Source organism: Pteropus medius, unplaced genomic scaffold (genome assembly GCF_902729225.1).
Source record: "Pteropus medius unplaced genomic scaffold, Ma_sr-lr_union100, whole genome shotgun sequence".
Classification (NCBI taxonomy): domain Eukaryota; kingdom Metazoa; phylum Chordata; class Mammalia; order Chiroptera; family Pteropodidae; genus Pteropus; species Pteropus medius.
Window position 1 is genome coordinate 21861096 of NW_024350319.1, and position 26589 is coordinate 21887684.

At 32.6% G+C, this 26589-nt stretch overlaps 1 protein-coding gene across 6 annotated transcripts in view; it reads right to left on the reverse strand.

Moving 5' to 3' along the window:
- The window catches only part of EVI5 (ecotropic viral integration site 5), a 183586-nt gene that overhangs the window by 11794 nt on the left and 145203 nt on the right, over positions 1-26589 (reverse strand). For 5 of the 6 annotated variants that reach the window (XM_039838844.1, XM_039838848.1, XM_039838849.1 and 2 more), the window contains one exon: positions 22060-22155. The exons of the other annotated variant lie outside the window; for it this stretch is intronic. In XM_039838844.1, coding sequence (XP_039694778.1) covers positions 22060-22155 — 96 coding nt within the window. The remainder of the gene's footprint in view (positions 1-22059; positions 22156-26589) is intronic. 6 annotated transcript variants of the gene reach the window in all.

The window sequence follows — 26589 nt, forward strand, 5'->3', positions numbered from 1 at the left end:
GCAAGAAAACCAAAATTGAAAGTAGAGCCTGAAAATGTGACTAAATTATTGCACTCTCATGATATAATTTCAATGGATGAGGAATTGCTTCTCATGGATAAGCAAAGAAAGTGGTTTCTTGAGCTTGAATCTACTCCTGAAGATGCTGTGAAGATTGTTAAAATGATAACAAAGGATTTAGAATATTACATAAACTTAGTTGATAAAGCAGTGGCAGAGTTTGAGAGGATTGATGCCAATTCAAAAAGAAGTTCTACTGTAGATAAAATGCTATCAAATAGCATCGCATGCTACAGAGAAATCATTTGTGAAAGGAAGAGTCAACTAATGTGGCAAACTTCACTGCTGTCTCATTTTAAGAAATTATCACAGCCACCTTAACCTTCAGCAACCACCACCCTGATCAATCAGCAGCCATCAATTTTTAGTAATAAAATATTTTTAAGTTAAGGTATGTACACTGTTCTAGACATAATGTTGCACACTCAACAGACTACAGTATAGTATAAATATAACCTTTATATGCATTGGGAAACCAAAATATTCATGTGACTCGCTTAACTGGAATTGAGCTGGCAGTATCTCTGAGGAAAGCTTGTATTATATTAGTAGGATGGAGGGATAAAAAGTTCGTGTGTTCATGGTGAGGATGAGAAGAATGAAGAAAAGAGATAAATCCTTTCCCATGTTAAGATGCCAACAAACTATGTCGAAAATGGAAAAATCAAGAATTAAGAGATAAATTTAAAAACAGAGGCCTCCAAGGAATTGCAAAAGTTGTGTCTAATCTTTTTTCAAAAAGCCTTTTAATTACTCTTTGTCCTTTCAAATCATGTATATAATAACTAAAATTTTTAAAAATTAAAAAAACTTCAAAAATATATTTCATCTAAATTTCAGTAATAAAAAAGGTACGGAGTTAAAACTGAGAAGTCCTTATAGGTAGCCAGTACTAAGAATTTTGTGTTACCAACTCTAATTTTTAACTTAATTGTTTTAAGTCAAGGTTGTATAGACCAGCCAGTCTCCCAATTTTCTTTTTGTTTTAGAAGCAGCCTCTCTAATGACTAAACGACATCAAAAACTGATGCTAAATAATAAACAAATATTGTCACAAAATTACCAATGATTTCTTGTACTTCTTTTTGTGTGGGCATTTTCACAGAGAACCTAAAGGCATAAAAAACTGCTGCATGACTATCAAAAAACTGCCTTCAACATAATTCTAGTTTTGTCATGTACTTACTACATAAGCACCATATCAAATAAGGCAATATAGAAAATAAAGCAGTTCTATAATCCACAATCCTGAGATAATCGAATTAATTTTAATATATCTTTCAAGATGACTTTTCTAATTTCATACTTTTCAAAAATGGATTGGCCACTACACATATTGTTTCATAACCTACTTTTTCACTTAACAACATCATACATACTTCTCAGTGTAATAATTTTTTAATGGCTGCATGGTATCTCCTTTAGGAATGTATCATGATCTGCTTAACCAATCGCCTTGTTGCGATGTTTAGGTTTCTACTGTCACAAACATCTTTGAACATACAGTTCTGAAGAGTAGATTATTTCTTAAAGGCAGAAGTACAAAATACAGTGCAAAGTTTCAACATTCTTAAGGGCTTTGATTTCTATGTTTAAGCTGCCCTCCAGAAAGGTGGTATGGATTTACATTCTCAAAATACTGCCTGAAAAGTTCAGGTTTCCCTATAACCTCATGCCACCTTTTTCCCCCCATTTTTGTCAACTGTATAAATAAAAAGTTTAAAACATTTTATTATGGAATATTTTTTCAAATACAGAAAATAATTTAGTGGACTTCTATGTTATCATTACCTAGCTGTAATAATCATAAAATTATGAACATTTTTACTTTAACATAATACCCTGTCCCTCAACCCTAGAATATTTGGAAGCAAATGAAAACGGATTTTTAAATAACTTTGGCCTGCATATATGACAAATCCTCAGCTAATATCATACTAAATGGTGAAAAATTGAAAAATTTTCCTCTAAGATCAGGAACAAGACAAGGATGCCCACTCTTACCACTGTTATTCAACATAGTATTGCAAGTTCTAGCCAGAGCAATCAAGCAAGAGAAAGATATAAAAGGCATCCAAACTGGGAATAAAGAAGTAATATTGTCACTTTTTGCTGATGACATGATTCTTTATATAGAAAACCCTAAAGCTCCATCAAAAACTATTTGAAACTGTAAACAAATACAATCAAGTTGCAGGATACAAAATTAATGTACGAAAATCCATTGCATTCCTATATACTAACAATGAAATTTCAGGGGAAAAAAATGAAAAAACATGCTTTTGAAATTGCAACAAAGGAATAAAATATCTAGGAATAAACAACAAAGAATGTGAAGGACCTATACACTGAAAAGTATAAGACATTATTAAAAGAAATTGAAGAAGACACAAAGAAATGGAGAGAGATTCTGTTTTCATGGATTAGAAGAATCAACATAGTTAAAATGACCATATTACCCAAAGCAATATACAGATTTAATGCAATCTCTATCAAAATCCCAATGGCATTGTTTAAATAGAACAAAAAATCATTAGATTTGTATGGAACCACAAAAGACCCCAAATAGCCAAAGCAATCATTAAGAAAAAGAATTAAGCCAGAGACTTCAAAGTTACTACCGTTACTACAAAGCAACGGTAATCAAAAGAGCATGGTATTGGGTGAAAAGCAGACACACAAACCAATGGAACAGAATTGAGAACCCAGAAATAAACCCACAAATATACGGGCAAATAATTTTTGACAAAGAAGCCAAAAAACATACAATGGAGAAAAGAAAGCCTCTTCAATAAATGGTGCTGGGAAAATTGGAAAGCGCCATGCAAAAGAATGAAACTAGACCTTTGTCTGTCACCATAAACAAAACTTAACTCAAAACAGATCAAAGATCTAAATATAAGACCCAAAACAAAATGCACAGAAGAAAACATAGGCACTGAACTTAGAGGGGATTCTATGAATTTGACCTCAAAAGCAAGGGAAGTAAAAGTAAAAATAAATGAATGGGACTATATTAAACTAAAAAGCTGCTGTGCAGCAAAAGAAAACATCTACAGAACAAAGAGGCAACCATCTGAATGGGAGAAGGTTTTACAAACATCTCCAATAAAGGGCTAATATCCAAAATGTATGAAGAACCTAAACAACTCAACAACAAAACACAATCCAATTAAAAAATGGGTAGAGGACCTGAACAGACATGTCTGCCAAGAAGATATACAAATGTCTAACAGATATATGAAAAGATGCTCAACTTCACTAGCTTTTAGGGAAATGCAAATCAAAACCACAATGAGATACCACCTCACATCTTTTAGAATGGCTAGTCTTAACAAGACAAGTAATAACAAGTATTGGAGAGGTTGTGCAAGAAAAAGGAACCCTTATACACTGCTGATGGAAATGTGAATTGGTGCAGCTACTATGGAAAATAGTTGGAGGTTCCTAAAAAAATTAAGAGTAGAGCTACCATATGACCCAGCAAACCCTTCTTCTAGGTATCTACCCGAAAAAATTAAAACATTTATTCATAAAGATACATGTACCCTTATGTTCACGGCAGCATTATTCATGGTGGCCAAGACATTGAAAGAACCGAAGTGCCCTATGATAGATGGTTGGATAAAGAAGATGTGGTACATACAATGGATTATTACTCAGCCTTATAAGAAAAGATGAAATGCTGCCATTTGCAATAACATGGATAGATCTTGAGAATATCATGCTAAATGAAATGTCAGACAGAAAAAGCCGAGAACCATATGATTTCACTCATATGTGGGATATAAAATTGAAAGCAACACACAAACAAGGCAAACAAAAACTCAGACCCAGACAACAGTATAGTGGTTACCAGAGGGAGAGGGGTTTGGGGAGAGGCATAAAAGGGTAAAAGGGATCAAATATATGGTGACAGAAGGAGATCTGATTTTGGGTAGTGAACACACCCCAATAAATTTAATAAAAACAAATAACTTTTGCCTACTGAACTAGAAGATCTTTTAGAAAAATATTAATACATAATCTAATAGCGTCCTTTAGATTATTTTATTCTTAAACATGAGCATGTTGTGCTACAAAATGTTTCCTTCTAATGAATGTCTTCTAGTTTTATAACATTTAAAAGTAATTTATTTAGGTATTAGTTAGATTTGCCATTTTCCAAGCAACATGAGCTAAAAGAGTCACAAATACTAGATATGATCTCACTAGCTATTCAACTAAAAGAGTCACTCTGGAGTGACTTTGAGAATGATGGTGATGTTGAGTATCCTGCCGATTTTCTAATTATCTAGATAAAAAATTAGTAACTTTCGTTACATATAAGAACCACCCAGATTCACTATTTTAAAATTATATATGTTACATATAAGAACCACCTAGATTCATTATTTTAAAATTATATATATTCCTGAGCTCTAATCTCAGACATATGGATTCAGCAGGTGAGGCTCAGGAATCTGTATTTAATAAGTATCCTAGGTAATTCTGAAAAAGGTGATCCAGAGATCATATTTTGAAACACTGTTCTAAATAGATCATATTTGGGGATTTACTCTATTAGGGTAATGTTAAGAAAATTTGGTAAGGGCAAGTAAATTTGGACTTAAAAATTTCTTAATTTATCACTTCCATCATCACATTGGCCATTGTCATACTTTTAAAATACAGTGGTCTAAATATGGACACACAATCAACTAGGGGAAAAAAAATGAAAATCGAAGTGGAAAGAACCATGAGGCTAGTAAATATTTTAAGGTAGGACCGATTCTTTGGGGTTTAGAGACATCATCACCATCTAATTTAATGGCTAGGTGCCATGGGTGTTTTCAGTAGATTCATCACTGAAGAACACCATCTAATTTTAGACATCTCAATGTCTGTTTCTATCCAAGTGAAAGAACATGTGTGTGTGTATGAGTCAGAGTCTTCTCTTCCTATTAAATGTCAACCTTCGAGTTCAAATTTTATTCTGAGGATTATCTTCATATTCAGGTGATGGACTATTTCTTTTAAAAAAAACAGCATGTCTACTCTTAGGAGTATAGTTCTAGCTTACAGGCTTTGACAGAAAAACTACTTAATACAACAACTCAATAGTCATATGAGAGACACACATGGGTGAGTATGTGTGTTTGTGGGAAGCATAAGGAGGTGTTTTGTTACAATAAAATAGGAGAAAATTTAGAATGGGTGCTGATGACAGTACTATGCTAATAAAATGCCTCTAATATATCTGATGTTTCTTATCTAGATCAGTAATTTTAGGCTGATATTTGCAAAATAAAATAAAAAATTTTAATTAAATTTTAAATTAAAAAATTTTGTTGGGAATTCCAAGTATTAAAAATGATTAGGTACCACCACCAATATTTTTAAAAACATTCCCCATGATTAGCTCATCGGACTATTTCTATTAGTCTGTTCTATTACAGTCTACTGCTTCTTTCAGATTTAGGCTCTCTCAGTAGAAAAGTTTAGAAAAGTAAAAAAGTTTTACTATAATTGTGTTCCAGTTTCAGACAGGTCTCAAAGACCATTTCTAGGGAAACTCAGGAGCCTTAAAACACACACATACACATACAAATGAAAATACCTTATATACCTTTCTTAAGAGTGGAGCCCTTTCCAGATTTTTGAGTAGGGTCTGGTTTCTCTCCAAATGATTGAGTTTGTACCAATTATTCTTTCTGATTAGAAAGTATCACATGGTGTCACACATCTGAAAAGCCCCATAAGAGACAAAGCATGTTCTCAAAGAGAGCATAGTAGGTAAGAGGAACTGTTAAGCAGTTTAATATTAGGCTGCTATGGGTGCTAGGGTTGGAAGGGGGTGACATGGAAGAATCTTAAATGCATATTGCCAAGTCAAAGAAGTCAATCTGAAAATGCTACATACTGTGTGATTACAACTATATGAAAAGGTGAAATTATGGAGACAGTAAGTAGACCAGTGGTTGCCAGAGGTTCAAAGGGACAAAAGGAGGAGTCAATAGGGGATTGTTAGGCAGTACGACTATTTTATATGATACTGTAATGGTAGATACATGTCATCATACATTTGTAAAAACCCACAGAATATACAACACAAAGGGTGAAACCTCATGTCAATATATATTATCTTTACATATATTATGTATATCAATAATACATCAATACTGGCTCATCAGTTAATAATACATCAATAGTTACACTTTAGTTAATATATCAATACTAGCTCATCAGTTGTAACTTATGTGTGATACTAACACAAGATGTTAATAACAGGGGAACTATAGGAAGGCATTGAGAATGTGTATTTCTGAACTTTCTGTTCATTTTTTTCTGTAAACCTAAAACTGTTCCCCAAAATAAAGTCTATTGATTAAGAAAAATGAGATGTTCTGTGATGTTTTATTTACTATGGCTATGATGCTATAGTGTCAAAACTGCTTCAAAAAGATGACAGTATGTCTGTTTCAAGACAATGTATAGGCTCTTGTTTTTTAAAAAGATAAAACACAGACTTTAAGTGTACAGGCTGATAAATTTTTGCTTACATTTTTACCATGTAACGACCACCTAGATAGATCAAGATAGAGGGTTTCCACACTCCAGGAGGCTCCCTTGTGCCCTCTCTTCTCCCAATGATTACATTACATTCCCTCAAAGGTAGCCATTATTCTGATATCTATCACCATAGAATAGTTTTACTGCCTGTACCTGGACTTAATAGCAAAAAGAATAATATGGTATGTAATCATTTCTGTCTGGCTCCTCCTGTTACTCAACATTAGGTCTGTGAGATTCATCCATGTTGGCACATATAGCAGTAGTTCAATCTTTTTCAGTGTGGTATAGTATTCTACTATGTGACTATATTATAACTTGTTTATCTATTCTACTGTTAGTGGCCACTTGGGTTGTCTCCAGCCTATTACATATAATGCTGCCATAAACATTCTTCAATATGGTTTTGTTTTGTTTTTGCTGAATATAAGCACTCATTTCTCTTGAGTAACTACCCAGGAGTGTAATTGCTGGGTCATAGAAAATATGGGCGTTACGCTCTAGTAGATGCTGCCAAGCTATTTTTCAAGTGTTATACCATAAGTTCCTTAATCTTTGCAAGAGAACTTTTGCCTTACCTTCTTCCAGGTTGGTTGTCAAAACAAATTAATGGTCCCTTAATTGACCATACTGAATAACTTCATTCCAGATTCTTATTAGAAAATACGACATTGAATTTTCAGCTAACCTATCATGTCAGCGAACATGTGGAATAGTAACTTTGTACACTGGTGGTAGGAGTGAAAATTGGTGAAAGCCCTTTTGAAAATGGTTTGGGAGTATTTACTAAAGTGAATATCTATATACCCTATACCTAGAATAAACCAACCATACATTACGGTTTGCTTGGGACAGTTTAGCTTATACCTGTTATCACGGTGTATTTGTAATAGTGTCCTATTTTCATTCTCAAAAGTGTCCTGGTTTGAATAATAAATTGTAACAGTCACCCAGCAATCCCATTCCTAAGTATATGAACAAGAGAAATAAGTACAATGCACTAAAAAACATTTATAACAGGGTTCATTGCAATTTTATTTATAATAACCCCGAATGGAAAAACCCAAATGTTCATAAGCATAGAATGAGTAAATAAGTTATGGTATATTCATGCAATGAGAGATTAAACAGTGACAAAAGTGAATGAATGTAGACTACTGCTACATGGAACAACATGGATAAATCTCTCAGTACTGAGCAAAAAAAGCCAAACATAAAATAATTCATTCTGTACGATTTCATTAGTATACAGTTACAAACCAGGCAGACCTAATTTGTGATGTTATAATTCAGGGCACTGACAAGATGAGAGTGAGTAGTGAGTGGAAGGAATGATAAGGAAACTTCTGAAAAGCTGGCAATGTCCTAGTTCTTGACCTGAGTGGTAGTTAAATGGACATGTTTATTTTTTGTGATAATTCATCAAGCCGAACACTTATGGTCTGTAAATTTTCCTGCGTGTAACAACATACTTAAATAAAATGTCTAGTAAATCAATAGCCTAAGAAATAATATTTATAGAAGACTGCTGGAAAGACATGCAATTGCCATTCATTATTTCATTAGTATTTCTAAATTTTAATTTTGGATCTTACAGACTAAGTTACGTATTCGGACTTCACTGTTTTAGTCCATTACACAGTTGCTCTTACTCAGATGTTAGGCCATTAGCTTAACACTTTTCCTGTTCAGTACATTTTCCCGTTCCATATGTGGACCCATAAAAGAAATTTATTTCAAAGTTAAGTAACAGGAAAAGAATAACTGGTCTGGTTTAGTCTTACTAGACACCATGAATCTTCAATATGTTATGTTCCTTTCTGGCTAGCAAATATGTGGTCCACTTTGATATGGTATACATTTATGTGTGATAATATTAACTTTGATTTTACTAGATTTTGCCTTAAAACTCATTCCTTTACCTATTAGACTGAACCATATGATACTGCCATTTTCATAAGTGAAAGTCAAGTATCAGCAATTTCATTTGGTTTAATTAATCAAATATTTAGTTATTTTTGTATTTTATACATTCATGCAAACTCTCAAAATCTGTGGAGAACAAGGTATAAATCTAAAAATAAACATTTCCCACTGCGCATACTGAGTTTCTTAGTTTCAGTTATTTGTTTAGTTGGATTCCAAGAATAATGTCATCAATAAAGCCTCTCAAATGTGCTTCCAAATTTATCTGTAGTTTGACCGATTTGATAATAAAGTAGTTGCAGTGACCAGAACTCCCCCTAATAATTCAATAACAACTTAAAAACAAAAAAGTCAAAACTGCTTCCTTTACTTTTGAAAGCATTTTTTATTTTCTAGTATTATTTTGATATTAAGTTTAACTAATTTTTATAACATTTTAAATAAATCAATAGGTATAAATATTTTTATAATTTATATATTTTATTGACTGACACGCATCTATATTTGAATGTATTATTTATAGATAATCTTTTTTCCAAATTACATGATTTAAAACTGGAAATAAATATTTAAAATCAGCACTATTCAGAAAAATATGGAACGATTGGTTGCTATACACATCTCCTACCTCTTCTGTTAGTCCCTGAGGGTGGAGACTGTTTCTTAATCATTTTTGTATCCTAGAACTTAGCATTCTGACTTGACAAGAGCTGGAACATAAAAAATGTTGATAAACTACACTGAAAGGATGGCAGGATTCTGGATAAAAGCCCTCCGGGACTCAGTATTCATTCCATCCTTTTAAATGCTCAATGAGAATATTAATAAGCAGACAGATGGGAGCACTTATATACGAGATCCAAATAATATGCTGTTTCTTACCTGATGTGGACTGCTTCATCATGTTATGCATTAAGAGACAGAGTAAAAAAGAGTAAAAACATGTAGAATGTATTTAAATAATACTTAAGACATTCTGACACTCATTACAACTTAAAAAGTTAACGAAATCATAACCTCTCACTATCAACAAAGAGATGAGATTTTAGGATTTCTCTGCATGTATCAAACAATGCTGACTTAAAAAAGCATTTAGTAATTAGAAAAGGAAAGTGATAAGCTAAGATATTATACAACTTTAAAGAATAAAGCAAAAAATGAAGTATAGTTAATAAGAAAACAGGAAACTGTCATGTTCATAGTCTGATGAACGTAGGTTTTGACAGGAAACAGCAGTTTCTAACTGCATGATAGTAAAAAGTCGAACACTAAAAAAGAGTATTAAAAACTATTACTGCTATTTCACATAAAAATTATCATTAAAATTTTAAAGCAGGAAGAACCTGCAGGGATGAATATTCTAAAGCCCCAAAGCACTTCAAAATCATTAAGGATACATACGTATTTAAAAATTTTTTGTTAGTCTGCTTCGTTAGCTAAACCACTAAAGGTTAAGACAGAATTTTCTTTTGTAAAACAGAGATGTGTCATAGTTTTAGAGGTTTATAGACTTTAAATATAACTTCAGTAAAATAGAGAAATCTGTGCTAAGAAAATCTCGACACCTGAGCAATGTCCATGTGGACAGAAGCCACATGTTCTTTATGTGTTTGCTTTCTTTCAGCATATTATAGAATACTGATAACTTAAAAAAGTTAAGGTTGATTTTTACAGTTGGCTTTAAATAGACACGACATTCTTCCTCAATGTGTAGGGTAATAGAATTAATAATAAGCCCTTACATTTACATGATGCTTTATAGTTAAAAATACTTCCATGCATATTATTTCAAGTTAAAAATTTTTTCCCCGTGTGTGATTGGAGGTTGAGTTGTACAGGCAGCTACCACTTTCTGAGATTCAAAAGAATAAAAAGACTGCACTGAATATTTTGAAAGACAATCAATCCACAACAAAGTGGAAAAAAATCATCCACACACCAAAAAAACCCCTAACCAAATGAACTTTGATCACTACTAGACAGGGTTTAAATCATTGAAGTGAGTCATGTGATACCAAACGAAGTGCAAAACAGTTGCAGTAAGTTTCCAAGACTGAGTCATATCAGATTTTAAAAGCTCCTATTTGTACATTCAGGTTTGTATAATCAATCTATAAAACAGAGCTATATAGCTTTTAAAGATAAATGTAACATTTCTGTAAGTGATGTACAATATATAAAATTTTAAATAACTACATTATACTTTATATGGGAAGATGGACATAAAGTCTAATAATCACATAGTTTTGTATTTCTAACTTCTAGAGACTTTATTTTTTTCCCTCAAAAGTTTATCGGTAATTTTGCTGGATTACTTACAGAATAGTTTTCTCAGTTTTCAAATTTTAAAATAAATGTAAATGAGAAATGAGATGCTAAATTTATTCTCAATTAACAGCTTCTTTAAAAACTGAATTGTATGCATGACAAAGATTAAAACTAACAGCAAACACACAAACCAAGATTTCCAGTGAATCAGAACAGGAAACCCATAAAAATGATCAATTGGAGGTCATGACTTCTTGATTAACTTGAAGTAATATGCATGGAAGTACTTTTAACTGTAAAACATTACATATATATCAAGAGCTAAAATTCAGACCTACAGGACTTAAAATACTGTTTAAAAATTCAAGAATTTTATTAAAATAATATCAAATAGACAATGCTGAAAATGTTTCTGGTTTTAAGCTAAGTAAATAATTTTTTAAAAACCAGATAAAACACTTAACATTTAAAAAGTACAGCTTCTATGTTAAATGTATAAAATGCAATAGTTAAAACTCACATTTTTAGAAGCAAAGAAAAAAATATGTACGCACATTAAAAAGTGAAAGAGGTCAAAAGGAGTTTAGAATTGAAGCAACTTATACTATGCATTTGTTACCAGAGTAGGAGAGAGGATTAAGAAAGGAGTCACAAAGAACTTTTAGCCTTTCTATAGTAAACACTTAGATTTATCCCGTATACTGGGTCAAAGAAAATGAAACTGCATTGTCCTCTTCCTGGCAGCTGACACATCTTGATAAAATTGAAACTAGTAACATTATTTAGAAGGTACTCTAATGTCAATGGTGATGAGGTTAGGAATATATGAGGTTCTATGTAAATTTATGACCAATTACAGGAAATAAATCACTTCACACTTGTTTCACTCTGAAATTTAAAGCTACATCAAAGTACCACACACATTTCATTTGATTTAACCTTTAGCTGAAAACCTGAAAACATTCAAACCTTAAGCAAAACATCCTTATGGAAATGAAATACTTCTTTTCTATCTGGATTGAATTCTGTTAAGAGGAATTATTCCTCTCTAAAGCTAAATCATAGGTTTTATTGGTCCATCCAATCAGTTAACCAAATTTTAAATCATTTCGCTGATAAAGGACTTATATCTAAACTATATAAAGAACTCTTACAACTCAATTATAAAAAGACAAATAACCCAAAGTGAAATGGGCAAAGGATTTGAATAGACATTCTCTAAAGATATGAATGGCCAATAAGCATATGAAAAGATGCCCAATATCATTAGCCATCAGGAGAATACAAATCGAAACCAAAATGAGATGACATTCACACCCACTAGAATGGCTACAATCAAAAAGAAATAATAAGTATTTTCAAGGATGTGGACAAATTGGAACCCTCATATACAGCTGGTAGAAATGTATAATGATACAGCTGCTTTAGAAAACAACATGGCAGTTCCTCAAATGGTGAAATACAAAGTTACTATATGACCCAGCAATTCCACTACTAAGTATATATTCAAGACAAATGTGCTCATAAAGAAATCTGTACACAAATGCTTGCAGCAGCATTATTTACAAAAGCCAAAAAACTGGAAACAACTCAAAAGTCCATCAACCGATGTATGGATAAATAAAATGTGGTATATCCACATGATAGAATATTATTAGGCATGAAAAAGGAATGAAGTAGATACATGCTACAACATGGATGAACTCTGAAAACGTTATAGGTAAAAAAAAACCGATCACAGATAATAATTCCATTTAAATAAAATGTCCAAAATAGGGAAATCTATAGAGATAGAGAGTAGATTAGTGGTTGCCTAGCGTGGGGGGAAATAAGAAATGACTGCTAATGGGAATGAGATTAATTTTTAGAGTGATAAAAATGTTCTAAAATTGATAGTGATGATGGTTGCAAATATACTAAAAACCACTGAATTGTACACTTTAAATGAGTGAACTGTATTGTATGTGAATTATATCTCAATAAAGATATATATATATATATATACACACACACATATATATATATATCAGATAGCTATTTTGTGGGTATGTTTCTAATGGAGATATTGCCATATGAAAATAAATAATTTTCTATTCTTAAAGACATAAGTACCCCCATGTTCACTGCAACATTACGCACAGTGCCCAAGACATGGAAACAACTGAAGTGCCCTCCGATAGATGATTGGATAAGGAAGATATGGTATGTATATATAATGGAATATTACTCAGTCTTATAAAAAAAAGATAAAATATTGCCATTTGTGACAACATGGATGGATCTTGAGACTACTGTGCTAAAGCAAAATAAGTCAGAAGGAAAAAGTTGAGAACCATATCATTTCATTCATATGTGGGATTAAAAAACTGAAAATAACAAATAAACAAGACAAACAAACAAAAACTCATAGACACAGGCAACAGTTTAGTGGTTACCAGAAGGAAAAGGGGGAAGGGAGAGGTAGAAAAAGTAAAGGGGGTCAAACATATGGTGACATAAGAAGATTTGACTTTGGGTGGTAAACACACAATGCAATATACAGATGATGTATTACAGAATCATATACTTGAAACCTATATAATTTCAGTAACCAATGCCACCCCAATAAATTTAATTAAAAAAATAATTTCCTATTTAGGAAATGTAGAAAATTTAATTGAATTTTTAAAAATCAGCAACAATATTTTTGTCAACATCCAATTTTTTCTTCTACAGAAAAAGATTTTAAATAGGTAGAAAATATTTGCAATAAAAGTTTAATGCTCTAGATTGAAGTATTAAGTGAAAGATGAACACATTTGTAATGTTCACTTTTTTCAGAAACTAAAACTCCTGATGAAATATAATTTTAAAAATGTATAATATACATATATAATCATACCCACACTATTTTGTGTCAGAACACAAAATAAGCTTTCAAACAAACAAGGTTAGTAACCCTCTCTTCCTCATTCTGAGGGCTCACAGGCTGCTTAGTTAAGATTGGGTACTTGCAAACCACATGACTTAATGAATACTATCTTATCATATCACAGGTTCCTCAGACTGACCACAACAACTTAAATCAGACAGGCAGCAAAGTAACACTAAGTCTTTGACACATATTACTGGTATGACATTTCAGCTGTCCAGCTTGTGGGGAGTAAAAATCTGATTATCTCAAGTCCAACTGCATCTGTGAGATACGGTCCATGAAAAGCACATGATTTATTGCACTAAAGACTTCTAACTACAAAGTAAATTTTTTAGTATTTGTAAATCTCAGAGAGCTAGCTATCTGTCTTTTGTCAATTCTCCTTTAATTCGCACTTAGTAAATTTGTGGAGCACATTTTCAAATGTTCCTAGTTTGAATATTATTTTATTGTTTCTTTGAAAAACTAGCATTTAAAAATTGAATTACCGGATCAAAAAAATAAGGTTTTTCAAATGATTGACTATATTTCAAAATCCTGGCATAGTTGAAGAAACTGGACTTTTATATTTAAGAATATACAGCACTAAAAAACAAGTGTGAAGTATTGGGTAGCTTGGATAATAGCAAAAGAATATCTAAATTAGACTGAAATGATTCAGACTGGCTCTGTGATGTATCATTTGGATCCAGGCCTTAAAAGGAATATAATTAAAAACATAATCAAGGAAGAAGATTGTGTTTTATGGATTTCTTTCTTTAATTAAGAAAGCTTTACCCTCAGCCATCAGATCAATCTCTATGAATGCTATTTTCAGTACCACACATTAAAAACAAATTGATCAGGGAAGAAAGTCTCTCTGATTTCAGAGATGCCCCTCTCTATTGATTTCCTTCCTACTTTTACAGCTGCTCCTATTTGGTCTCCTTTGTGACCTCTTTAATTACTTCCAAGCCTTTGTATATGATGGCCTCTCTGCCCAAAATAATCTTCTACTTTCCTTTCCATAGCTACCTTTTACTCCTCCTTTAATATACACCAAGAGACGTTTTGACATGTTTCTAGGCCATGGTGCCATGTAGTTCTACCACAGCACTGCCCGCACTGGCTGCCATACCAGTACGAATTCCTTAACAATTGGGACTATGAATTTTATACACCTAGCATAAGACTAGGATTAAAAGGACTTTAAAGGTCATTTAGCATAACTGTTTTGAGATGCAAAAACTGAGGCAAGGCCTGAGGATTCCTGGGAACTAAAGGATATTCAGATGTTCACTGACTGGATGAATATATGAAGTAAACTGACATCCTAAGGTCACAGAGTCAATCAGTGGCAGAACTAGGTCTTGAATCTAGGTCTTCTGACTCTAATTTCCACTATTCAAAAAATGAGTTTCTCAACTACCTGTAGTAAAATGGAGAACAAAGACACAATATCCAGAGACAAACCTAATCAGATTAAAAAAGAAACAACTAACAAAAATCCAGAATAGTTACTAAGAACCTGATAAATTATATGGATATCTATTTTCCCCCCTCTTCTCTATTTTATGTATGTGTTTAAAAGTTTGTACTGACATGATGATGAAAGGAGAAAGTAAGAGTTAAATGAAGAGTAGGAATAATCAGCTTTTGAATAAATAAAATAAATATTAAAAATGAATACTCGAGTCTTGAAACCTCAGTACATGAGCAAGTTCACTGGATTTTAAAACTGTAGCATATTTTGGTTACCCAAATCAGGTTGAATGAAATCTTCAAGCACATCCTATTAGTTAACATTCTAAATATCAGCAACTACATTTAATACTGTAGTCATGCTAAAAGCTTATTGGTATCATACATATTATTGAAATGGTTTTAGGTGTTTTATTTTCCTCATGTCTAAGATCTAAAAGTATGCTATTAGATGGTTTCTTCATGAGAATGCTGAAAAAAAGAAAAAGTCTTCCACCCTTATTGAATTAAATATGTTTAAGAACTACTATATGTAAGTATAAAACCTGTTGCTATAGGCTTTATAGTTAGCGCTATTCCTTTTATAAATGCTTATTATCATTCGCTTTTATTTCTCATAACCCAAGTGGTATTTGACACCTAGTTTACTCTGAAGTGGTTTCTTATGACTTATGTTTCCAATCATATTGTCACAGAGTAATTGTTGGGACCATTTATTAAGCAATTTACAGATCAGTACTAATACTCTTTCATTGCCATACATTTGAAAATCTAGCTATACTCATTTGATATACAATACTGTTGAAAAAACTTGCCACCTATTATCAGAAAACACAGAAGTGCTCAAAGAATAATGAGGTTATAGAAAAAAAAAGATCCTGGGGCTAGCTTGAAAGAGTTCCCACTAGTTAAATTCAGGAAAATTTGAGCACCAGCAGAACTGATTGAATCTGTGAATTCACAGTACCATGTCAGGACTTTTGAAATACTCTAATGAATATAAGGCTGAATAAGACACAATGTTTGCCATCAAGGAATTCAGTTTAGCTTGTTCCTAAGCATCAAGGAGAGTATAACAACCATTAATTAAAATAAATGAAATTAAGTGATGTTATCTCCCATTTCTGAACTATTAAGTACTCACTATCAGTACCAAATATATAGTCTTTATCAAATTAACTGTTAAACTTTTCCCCATCAGATTGTAAATTCCTTGGCAGTATTACTATACTATACTTCCAATAGTGTCGAGCACAATATCAGAAAAAAATCCCATCTGGCACAGCTTAATATCCAACTCTGACTTTACAATTCCTATTGACTCTTTTCCTTGGCCAGTGTGATATTATCTCTTGAGGATATTTATTTGGTCCTTTAATTCTGAATACCAGATGCAAATCCCTAGTATCAGGTTGATTTTGTATTCTCTAACTTGGCTGCTCGCCCATATTTTATCCTAGACATCCCTAAACAAATCTCGAGGCATATTCTGCCTTAGTCAATATTCTTAATAGGCTTCTTTCCTTGATAGCTCATCTTTTCTAGGTTCTAATTCCTTTCCTCATTTTGTTTTTGAATTTTTCTTTTCTAAGTGATTTCATCATCTTGCCCTCTCCTACAAGACCTATCCTTTTTTTTATCATGCTCCCATGATTCAACTCCAGTTCCTTAATAAAATTACCACCAACAGAATCACATATTTTCAACAACAAATTAAAAAAAAAATTTTTTTTAACCTATAGTAGGAATATGATACATATAATTGGGTAGAATACCCTATTTTCATGAATATAACATAAAACTGGAAAGTGGTCTAAAAGTCTTGAATATATAAGTAACACATCTTGTGTGGGATTATTATAGTTTTTCTCTGAATGTGGTATACTATATATTCTTTTTGGAGGCAAAGAATGAATGGAAAGATATATAGCCCTGGAGATTAAAAAAATGAATCAGAAACAATTGCTGGAAGTTTGGTCACCAGTTAAATAACAAACTCTTGAAACGGAATGTATTGAATAGTTGAGCTAATTTATGTCATTGGGTAAGGCTGTATTTCTTAAATAACAGGTGTATGAAATTGGGTTGACTAGTTTTTAAATCCAGTTTTATGTTTCTGGAAATGTCAAATTTTACTAGAAAATCTCAGTTGCCTTTATTTTCAGAAAATCATGTAATATTTACAAGTTTTTAGTAGCACCCACTGAAAACTGAAGCAGAATTTGAAGGGAAAAGTCAGACCCATTCCGCAGGCTCAGATGTAACAGAAGTCCAGAACTTGATGCTAAAAGTAAGGAATACCAGGTGCGAGTAGATTTCTATTAAGTAGACACTGGGTTCTCATTTGAGAAAAGTAATTAATTTTAATTCAATTAAATACTTATGGAACTCCTACTGCATTTAACATGTGACAGTTAAATAGGTTGGAGGATTGTGGTAGGCAAGTGAGATGTAGTAGATCAGAAGCCAGAATGCCTGGGCAGCAGTTCTATCTCTGCCACTAACTAACTAGCTGCGTAACTCTGAGTAAGTCCCTTAACCTCTGAGCCCTCGGCTTCCTTATTTATCAAATGTAAAACTAGATAAACTTTGAAAACATGCCTGTCTTAAAAGTATATGTGAATCTGAAACCCCAGCCTTAAGTCTTTTACACAGTGATATTATTCCAGACATAAAATATTGTACATTGAACAATAATTGGTATATTATGACTTCAAATAAAATAACTGCTTATCCAAGAGGAGGAGTAATAACATTCATTTAAATAAGTCATTAAGAATGAATTGTTTATCCATAGTGGAAGTTTTAAGATTTTTAAGAAGTGCTAAATGTTTATACTTGTACAAATCTGATCTCTCATTGTCTGCATGGGACCTTTTGGACAGCAAAGAAGAACACTTTACTTGGAATGAAGCTTGTGTGAGCTCCTGCATGGTACTTTACATTTCTCTAATTAGAGAAAGAACAAATTTAAGGAAATAATTTCTTTTATTAAGAGGCTGTCACACTGGGAGACCTAGCACTTTTTACAGTAAAAACATACATGAAAACTATAACTCCATATATTAAAATTTTTCTTAAATAATTATAAAATTAAAATTCAATTATTGGCAGCCATCAGTACAATTAGAAAACACTATTTTTGATTCTTATTTCTGCCTCCAGACATAGACCGTTACTATCAAAGCAGTTTGTGAGTAAGAATGTCGATTCTGGGTTACCACTCTGTAAACTAGGTAGTAAAACTGGAGTGTTGCAAGATTTAAAATGAAATAAAGACTGGTAGAAAAGAGTCAGTATAGAATAAAAATCCAGTTAAAAAACAAAAACAAAAACAAAAGTAGTATCATTCGGTTTGAAATAGAAAAAATTAGTTGCCAATGACTACAGAGCCAAATGACTAAATTCTTTACTACCTTTAGTATTCTGGATTTAATGCCTAGATGAAGAACAATGTTAAATGAGTTTTTAAAAGGCTTCTTGAATGAGTCTTTTAAAAGCCTCTTTAAAAAAAAGTTCAAATGATTTTATTAACTACTTTTAAACTGAAAAATATAAGGGCAAGGAAGAAAAAGACTCAAGCGGTACAAAAGGGTAGGTAGTCTGTCATTTGATTTTTTAAGTTCTTTATTTCAAAAATTCCCATTTAATAACAAAATGAGAAAAAGAGTATACATATTAAAAATATTATGAATGTTTGGGACATTAAAAATACTTTTTTGATAAATATTTAAATCCATTGCTCAGGTATACATAAACAGAGTTAGCAGTATATATTGAGAGTATATACATAAACATTTTTAAGCCAAACTTCAGAAGAGCTTTATTTAGATTTCCTATCACAGCTTATATGCTACCTTATCAGCAAAGCCTTTCACAGTCATTTATTCATTAAAAACATTTCCATGGAGTACCTACTGCATGCCAACATTATTCTAGATGCTGGAGGAAGGTATTCAATTTTATTAGTAATTGGGAAAAACCATAATGAGAAACCTCTTCCCAGACAAAGAATGACAAAAATTAGGTAAGCAGAGCCAATCTCACACGTAGATGAGTATATGTAGAACAATAAAAACTGTCTTCATTGCTCAAAGGAGTATAAATTGCATAATCATTTGTAGCAATGTTCTTAAAAGAACAAACTGGAAATAATTTAAATATTCATCAACAGAATAAATTATGGTATATTTACACAAAAAATTATACAGCAATGAGAATAACCTACAGCTACATTTAAAAATAACTTATTAAATTAGGAAATATTTTTTTGTCTTCGGTGGTCAGCAGCTGTAAGAAGACAGACTATATTGCAAAAGTACATGGCTTATTCATTCCTGGTACCTACAATTTTATGTCTCTGACTTAAATGTTCCTGATGTCCAATTTGCCTGGAAATTTTCTTTCCATTTTTCAAAACTCAGCCCAGATGCTGTTACCATCTTATCCCTGTATAATTCAAAGGAGATTATATAGCATATGGTGGTTAAGTACAAGGATGGGCTTGGAGTCATATAGTCTGAACTAGCATTCTATCTCTGTCACTGACTAGGTATGACCATGGGGAATTATTTAATACCCAAAAGCCTCAGTTTTATTGGATGTAAAACATGAATAATAATGATGCTACTTACTTCACAGGGCTGTTGCTGAGATTAAAAGAAATAATGGAAGTATACTACTTAGCGTCTGGCACAGAGTGACTGTTGAATGGTAGCTACTACAATGGTATACTTTTCATTATGTATTATAATTTATTTATATGCCTATCAACACTGTTAGGCTGTGAGCCCCTTGAGGCTATGTATTGTGCTTCAATCTTCTTTATCTTCAGTTCTAAACCCAGTGAGTAGGATATATAGTGGCTGCTATGATAATAGATGGGTGGTAGGGTAGGATGTGGAAAATGAGATAAAGAAAACACCTGAATTGGGACCCACGTTCCTTTCTCTGTATGCCATGAAGATAGCATACATGTTGGGATGCGGGGAGGATTTAGCTACAGCTCTTGCCAGGTCTGGGGCCACAAGGGTTTCTGTGAAGGTCTTAGCAGGATTTAAGAGACTCCAAAATAAAAAAACTTCTATGGAAAGCAGGTAAAATTAGGAGTAAAATTGGGAGCAAAATTAGGTAAAATTAGGAGAGGAGTTGTAGTGATTGGGAGTCGGAGAAGGCATTTAGATGAATCACAGTAAATTGCAAGAAGTGAAGATAAATCTCCATTTGTAATGCTAACAGGGAAAGATAGGGGCTCTTGTGGCTAGGTCAAGTGCAGGATTCACTTACTGAATGCATGCAGATTCATGTGTCAGGAAGGAACCAACAAAGTTAAAATACCATCATTAATTGCCATTCTTAAGATTTTAAATATTGATGAAGTGTCCTAAACTAATGTCTCTGTAAGTAGAACAGAAAAGAACAGGCCAAACTGAAGTTACTTAATTATTGTGAGTGTGTTTCCATATCCATTGAACTGAGAATGCCAGCATTATGTGGGATTATTAAGAGGGTTAGTAATAATAAATATAAAGTGTCTGACGCAATGTTTGGCTGATAGAGGGTACTCAACAGTAACTATCATTGCTATTTTAGTAATCAACAATATATTCAGTCATTCATGAAAAAAATCTGCTTAATCCTCAAAATTATAAATGGGAGATTGTTTTAGTCATAATTTCTTTGAGAAAACCTTTGAACACAGTGAATAATTCCTAGGGTTCTCAAAAGAATAAGAACTTCTAAGATACACTTATTTGTAACTTATTCTTTCATATATGGCTATTAGATCAGAAGAGATTATAAAAAATGCACATGAATAAAAGATTATAAGTAATCCCTCAAATGTTATCATGGCTGAAAATCAATATTTACAGGAATGACCCCCAAAATTTCAGGACAAATTAAATTAAACCACATCTAAAATTTACCATTTTTGTTACTGTTTTATTTCTTCATTCAGAATTTACTTAGATTATCACCTCCAGGAGGTATTACCCAAAACATTCAGACTTTAACTGAAGAGTGTAACACCAGGAAAGGGTAATGTCCAAACTTTTTCCTTTGAGGTTTAAATTAATTTAGTGGCCAAACAGTCTTTTTCTTTTTAAATAAATGAGGTTTATGTTACCCATTCAAATCTTATCATTGTGAATAAACATTATTGCACAAATAATTCAAGATAAGAAACGTGCTTTCCATTCATGTTTAGCAATATCTTGCCATTAGAAAATGACAAGAAAATTGACCTAGAGCCACATTAAAAAAAAGTGTCTCTCTAATCAAAACACAGTAGTTTAAAATTTAAAATTACTTAATATATTACTTAATATACTCTAGTAAAACTATCTGAAATTAATGAGTTGAATTTCACAGATTCAAGGTAGTGTCAGTTTAAAAAGTGTTCAGATACTAAGAAATCTGTTAACTGATATTAGGCAAGTATCCTTTTTTGCAATCTCGGTAATACCACCATGAAAGGAAAAAGAAGACAAGAGTAAAAAGACTTCCCTCTCTCTACAACAGTAAATACCACAAATCTAGTCTATAGGTATAAAAAAAATTTTAGTTTAAGTGATGTAACTTTGATACCTAAACCAACTATTGAGGGTTTTCAGATCATAATAACAAATAAAATATTTTCCTTGCAAATATTAATTGATCATTTTAGGTCATGATTAAAGAGGTTTAAGGAAAATAAATCAATATTGAAACAGAAAAGTTCTTGTTAAAAAGAAGACAATCTTCTAAAATATAATTATAATCAAGGATTCAAAGAGAATATTTATCATGAAAGAGTCAGTCGTAACCAATAATAAACTGTTGTTACAATACAAGGGAAGGAAGAAAGAAATATGTGAAGATCAAAATTTATCACTTACCTCATGATGCAGCTCTGCTATCTGATCTTTCAGTTCCCTAATATACTGGTTAGAATCAGACTTGTTAAGCTGTCCTTGAAGCTTTCCTTCTTCTTTCTGTTTTGTGACAACATAACAAAGCAAAAACAAAAGACAACTTTCACAGCATGTATGCAAATATTTTGAAAATACAGGACAGCATAAAGACATATCCTTTAACTGGCTAAATGCTGAACAAATCTGTTCTCAAACTAGCTCTGAAAAATAATTCATAGTAAACTATACCGACTATTTCTTAAATAATGCTTAATGGAACTTGATTACAACACATACGACTTACAAAACGTACTTTTTAAGAGACTCTTAGAAATCATAGTTAAGTGCATCTACTGGCAAAAAAATTATCCTAGAATTTCAAAGCCATTTATCTAGTTATTTTGAGGACAAATAATTTTGTCTCCATAAGAGATTCAGTGCTTAGTCAGAAGGTGGTGAGCTTCTTATAGCTACAGTGGGAATCTGCTTTTGCTTGGGGAACAGAGAAGAGGCAAAAAAGAAGGTTCTCCAAACCACTCTTAAAAGGGGGGGGCCAGCTCTAAATCTCTTCTGCTTGATTAGCTTAGGGATATGTATTGGGAGTGCTAGAAATAGCTGATTAAATGTGCTCCACTCCTTAGAGCTAGTTCCAGAATCGTGTAGGAACCATTTTCCAGGGACAGAGATTGTAAAGGGGGAGGAGCTGCCTTTTTCTTATACCACCAGAAAACGTTAAAGATTTAAAGGGCTTACTAGAGAGTGAAAACAACTGTGTTTGATATATCCAGATTATTTGGAATTAGGAAGCCATATGTGATGCTTAAAATGTTAAAAAGCCCTGATCCAGAGATTTCTACTAAAACTACTGAGTAACTCTTGACACCAGAAAAGTACCTGGTTACTTTTAATAGTCACCAACCACTCAGTCTCCTTCCATGGAGACAACCACTGTTAAGTTTTTCAGTGCAGTCTTCCAATGACATTTCGTACATATATAATCGAACACACAAGTATACACACATATTTTTACTTGTACTATAGATACTTTACACAGTTCTATATTTGCTATTATCTCTCAAGAATACAACTTGAAGATCATTCGATATCAGTACATGTAGAGCAGAAAGATAACTTTAATCTGACAGAGCTTTGAAGGCCCTGTAAAATTTATCTTAGTGCTATCTGAATATCTATAGGTTTTTTTGAAGTAAGAGAGTACTCCCCCTGCCTGACTGCTTGAATATCTATAGGTTTTTTAAAAGTAGGTTTTAAAACATGCCTTAGGTCCTGTACAGTTACCTGGAGAGTAATGGGTTGCAGTGAAGAGCATTTCCCAGTGTGGAAATCCCTACTGCTATCTTTCCATTCACGATAAGAAGGGACCTTGGACATCACCTGGTTTGGTCCTCTGACTGCAGCCAAGTCCACCCTCTGCCTTCTACATAAGCTACTCTAACATCCTTGGCAGAAAGAGGAACTAACCAGAACTGCTCCAGCAACAGAATGTATAGCTCTTCCATAGAGTCAGGGCCCCGTTCCAACAGGATTGCTCTTATGCCCTAATGGTCTTTGTCACCTCAATTGCATTCTTATGTACCTTTAGTCTGTTCTTCAAATCCTTTCATCAAGTTGTTCCTATAAGCCTCCCCCCGCCTCACCCCCCACCTCTTGGGTTCTTTTTCTTTTGGCAAACTGCCTTCCAAACCTTTTATTAGAATATGGCCTGCTGAAGCAGTTTAAGGTAACTAGTATTTGTACAGATGTAAAATAACAACAATAGATTCTATAGGCTCTAAAGCTCTTCTTCTATATTTAAACGCAGGAACATCACATAAAATTACCTAAGCAAAGAACTAATTTAACAATTACTATATTCCAAATGTGCTAGGCTTCTTAAATATATACAAAAGACATCTTATGACTTTTAGCCATAAGCTTGTATTTAAGAAATTTTTTTTTTTGAGAATTTGGTTAAAATATTAGTTTGACAGCCAAAGAAGGGCAGAACCTACAGAAGAGTAGATACCAAGTTAAAGTCCTAATTAAATAATCTCTGACGCCTTCCCTACCTGTTTTCCCTTTATTATTTGAATGTTTACATGTGGATGTCTGTCACTTACAACCGTAAAAGCTAAAATATTCTGAGCACTTATCAGACCTTTTCCACTGAGGTTCCCCAAAAGAATTAGCATCATTGTATGTAATCACTTAACTGACCTCCTATACATCTAAAATGATACTATCTGCCATCCTTAGAAGAAATGAAAAAAAAAAAAATTCAAATTATTTTCTGTAGGACTTAATTCTCTTGTGGAGCTGCAGTAAAGAAAAATTGGGGCTTACAATGTGCTAAGAATTGTTCTAAACCCTTTATATGTCATCATCACAACAATATTGTATAATAGGTAACCATTATTTTTATTGCCTAGATAAAGAAAAACTTAAAGATTGAGTGAACTGGTCGCTAAGAGTCACAGAAAAGTTGATAAATTTTTCACTTTATATTATAGCATTCTAAACATGAGAAACAATGAAGCAAAGAAGAATATACGAAGATTTATGCAAAGGGCCTTGCGTATTAGCTTTCTTGAATTTGTTTTAAAATCTTATGACTTTACTTGAATATTTATTTTAGCCCTTGCTGATTTAAATGGGAATTGCAATATAAAATGAATTAAAGATGAAATACTATAGCTATTTGCATTTATTGCCCTAAGCTAATGATCCATATTATTAATTTACAGTTATCCAATACTACTTACATGTACCTATGTCTGCATCTTATTTTTAATCACTTTTAATCATTTTATTCATTTTTAAATGAAATATTTTAAAGGCATAGAACAAGAACAGAAGAGTAATATAATCAAGACTAATGAACTCATCACCCAAATTCAGTTTGTTTCATGACTATCTTGTCCTAAGATTTTCCGTGGCTAGAGACTTTCTCCATTTCAGTTCTGTAAATCCCAAAGTGGGAAAGGATGATATCAAGTAGAATGGAGAAAGTAGTGAGGGAGTGAAGTGAGAAGGAAAATGTATAAAAAGAGAAAAAATATATGGAGGGAGACTATTTGCTGATGTAAAATAAATGAAGCCATTATTCTTATAGATAATATTTTCCAAGTACCATATGTGACATGAGAAATGGTAGCAGCAACTGAGTAAATAGACATATTTCCAAAGGGGACCAATTTGATGAGAATTCTTCATTTGGATATATGTGTTCAGATGTCCTTTTTGATGGCTTTTAATTTAAGCATCGTATATTAATTCCCTTGAAATGGTTGATTAAGTAAAAATTACAATCCACTACTAGGAAGAAATCCTTCAGGATGAGATGGAAAGGCTAGATATCTGTGGTTTAGAATCAGACTTGGAAAAGGTACCTTTAAATCTGGTCCTCAACGGAGGCAAAAGTCTTGAGAATTTTGGATATCCTATAGCAATAATATCATGAGAGATACAATAAAAATTTCAGGGCAAATAAAATGGCAAAGCCTAAGGTAAGCTCTATATTATAAACTAGAAGTTCAAGAATGCAGAAATACTGTAAGTTTGAAGGCTGCTGAATGACCAGCAACAATAATTAATACCAGTTCTTTCCTATAGGAAAACTTACATGAAAAAAATAGTTTGTCAAGATAGGAATCATCAAATTTGTTTTACAAAAAGCAACGAAGTGATTGCAAAGAGCTGTTTTCTCCAACAGTAGGTCTTAGTAGGGTTTAGCTAAAAACTGTGCTATCGCACCATGATTCCTTTGGAAGAAAGGCAGTATTAAATAAAAAACAAGGCAGGTAAGAAATTGTACAATAAAAAATGGAAGATTTTTAATTTAAAAAAAAAAAAAGGCAGAGTATGATGCCCATTAAACTGTTTCTCTGGACACTTCCCGCCCCACATACTCCAAATTACAACTTGTAAGGCACACTGGCTAAAGTGAAGGAAAGAGGCGGGGAGATTAAGCAGCCCTGGGCTCTGGTAGTGACCCCAGGACAAGACAATCACCATCTCAGCACATCTGTCAAACATTAATAGCACACCAGTGTGACAGACACACCAGTTGGAAAGCTCTGCCTGGGGTATTCTGATTCAACAGTCCTGCTTTAAGGGAACATAGCTGATATTTCAAACACAGAAGTGCAAAGTGAGAGATGTCCTAAATGCTATTTAATAAATTAAAATGTATAAATAACCTTTTATCTAAAAATCTGTGATTTTTACATTCTACATCTAAATATGTGAATTCAAAGTTTTTTAAACCTTCTTTAAATGTAAAAACTGAGTAACTATATATTTACAGTACCCCCCAAAATCCAATTAAGAAGTGGATATCAATTTAATTTTACCTGTGAGAGAGTTCATTCAATTATCTAATATTTAAGATTTTTTACAAGTATTTTTAAGCTTTCTATTTTAATGCAATGTCTGCATGGTCCTTTCTGATAAGCAGGTGGGAAAATGTCAGCTACACTAATAAATTTACTAGGAACCTGTATTTTCTTGAGGTTT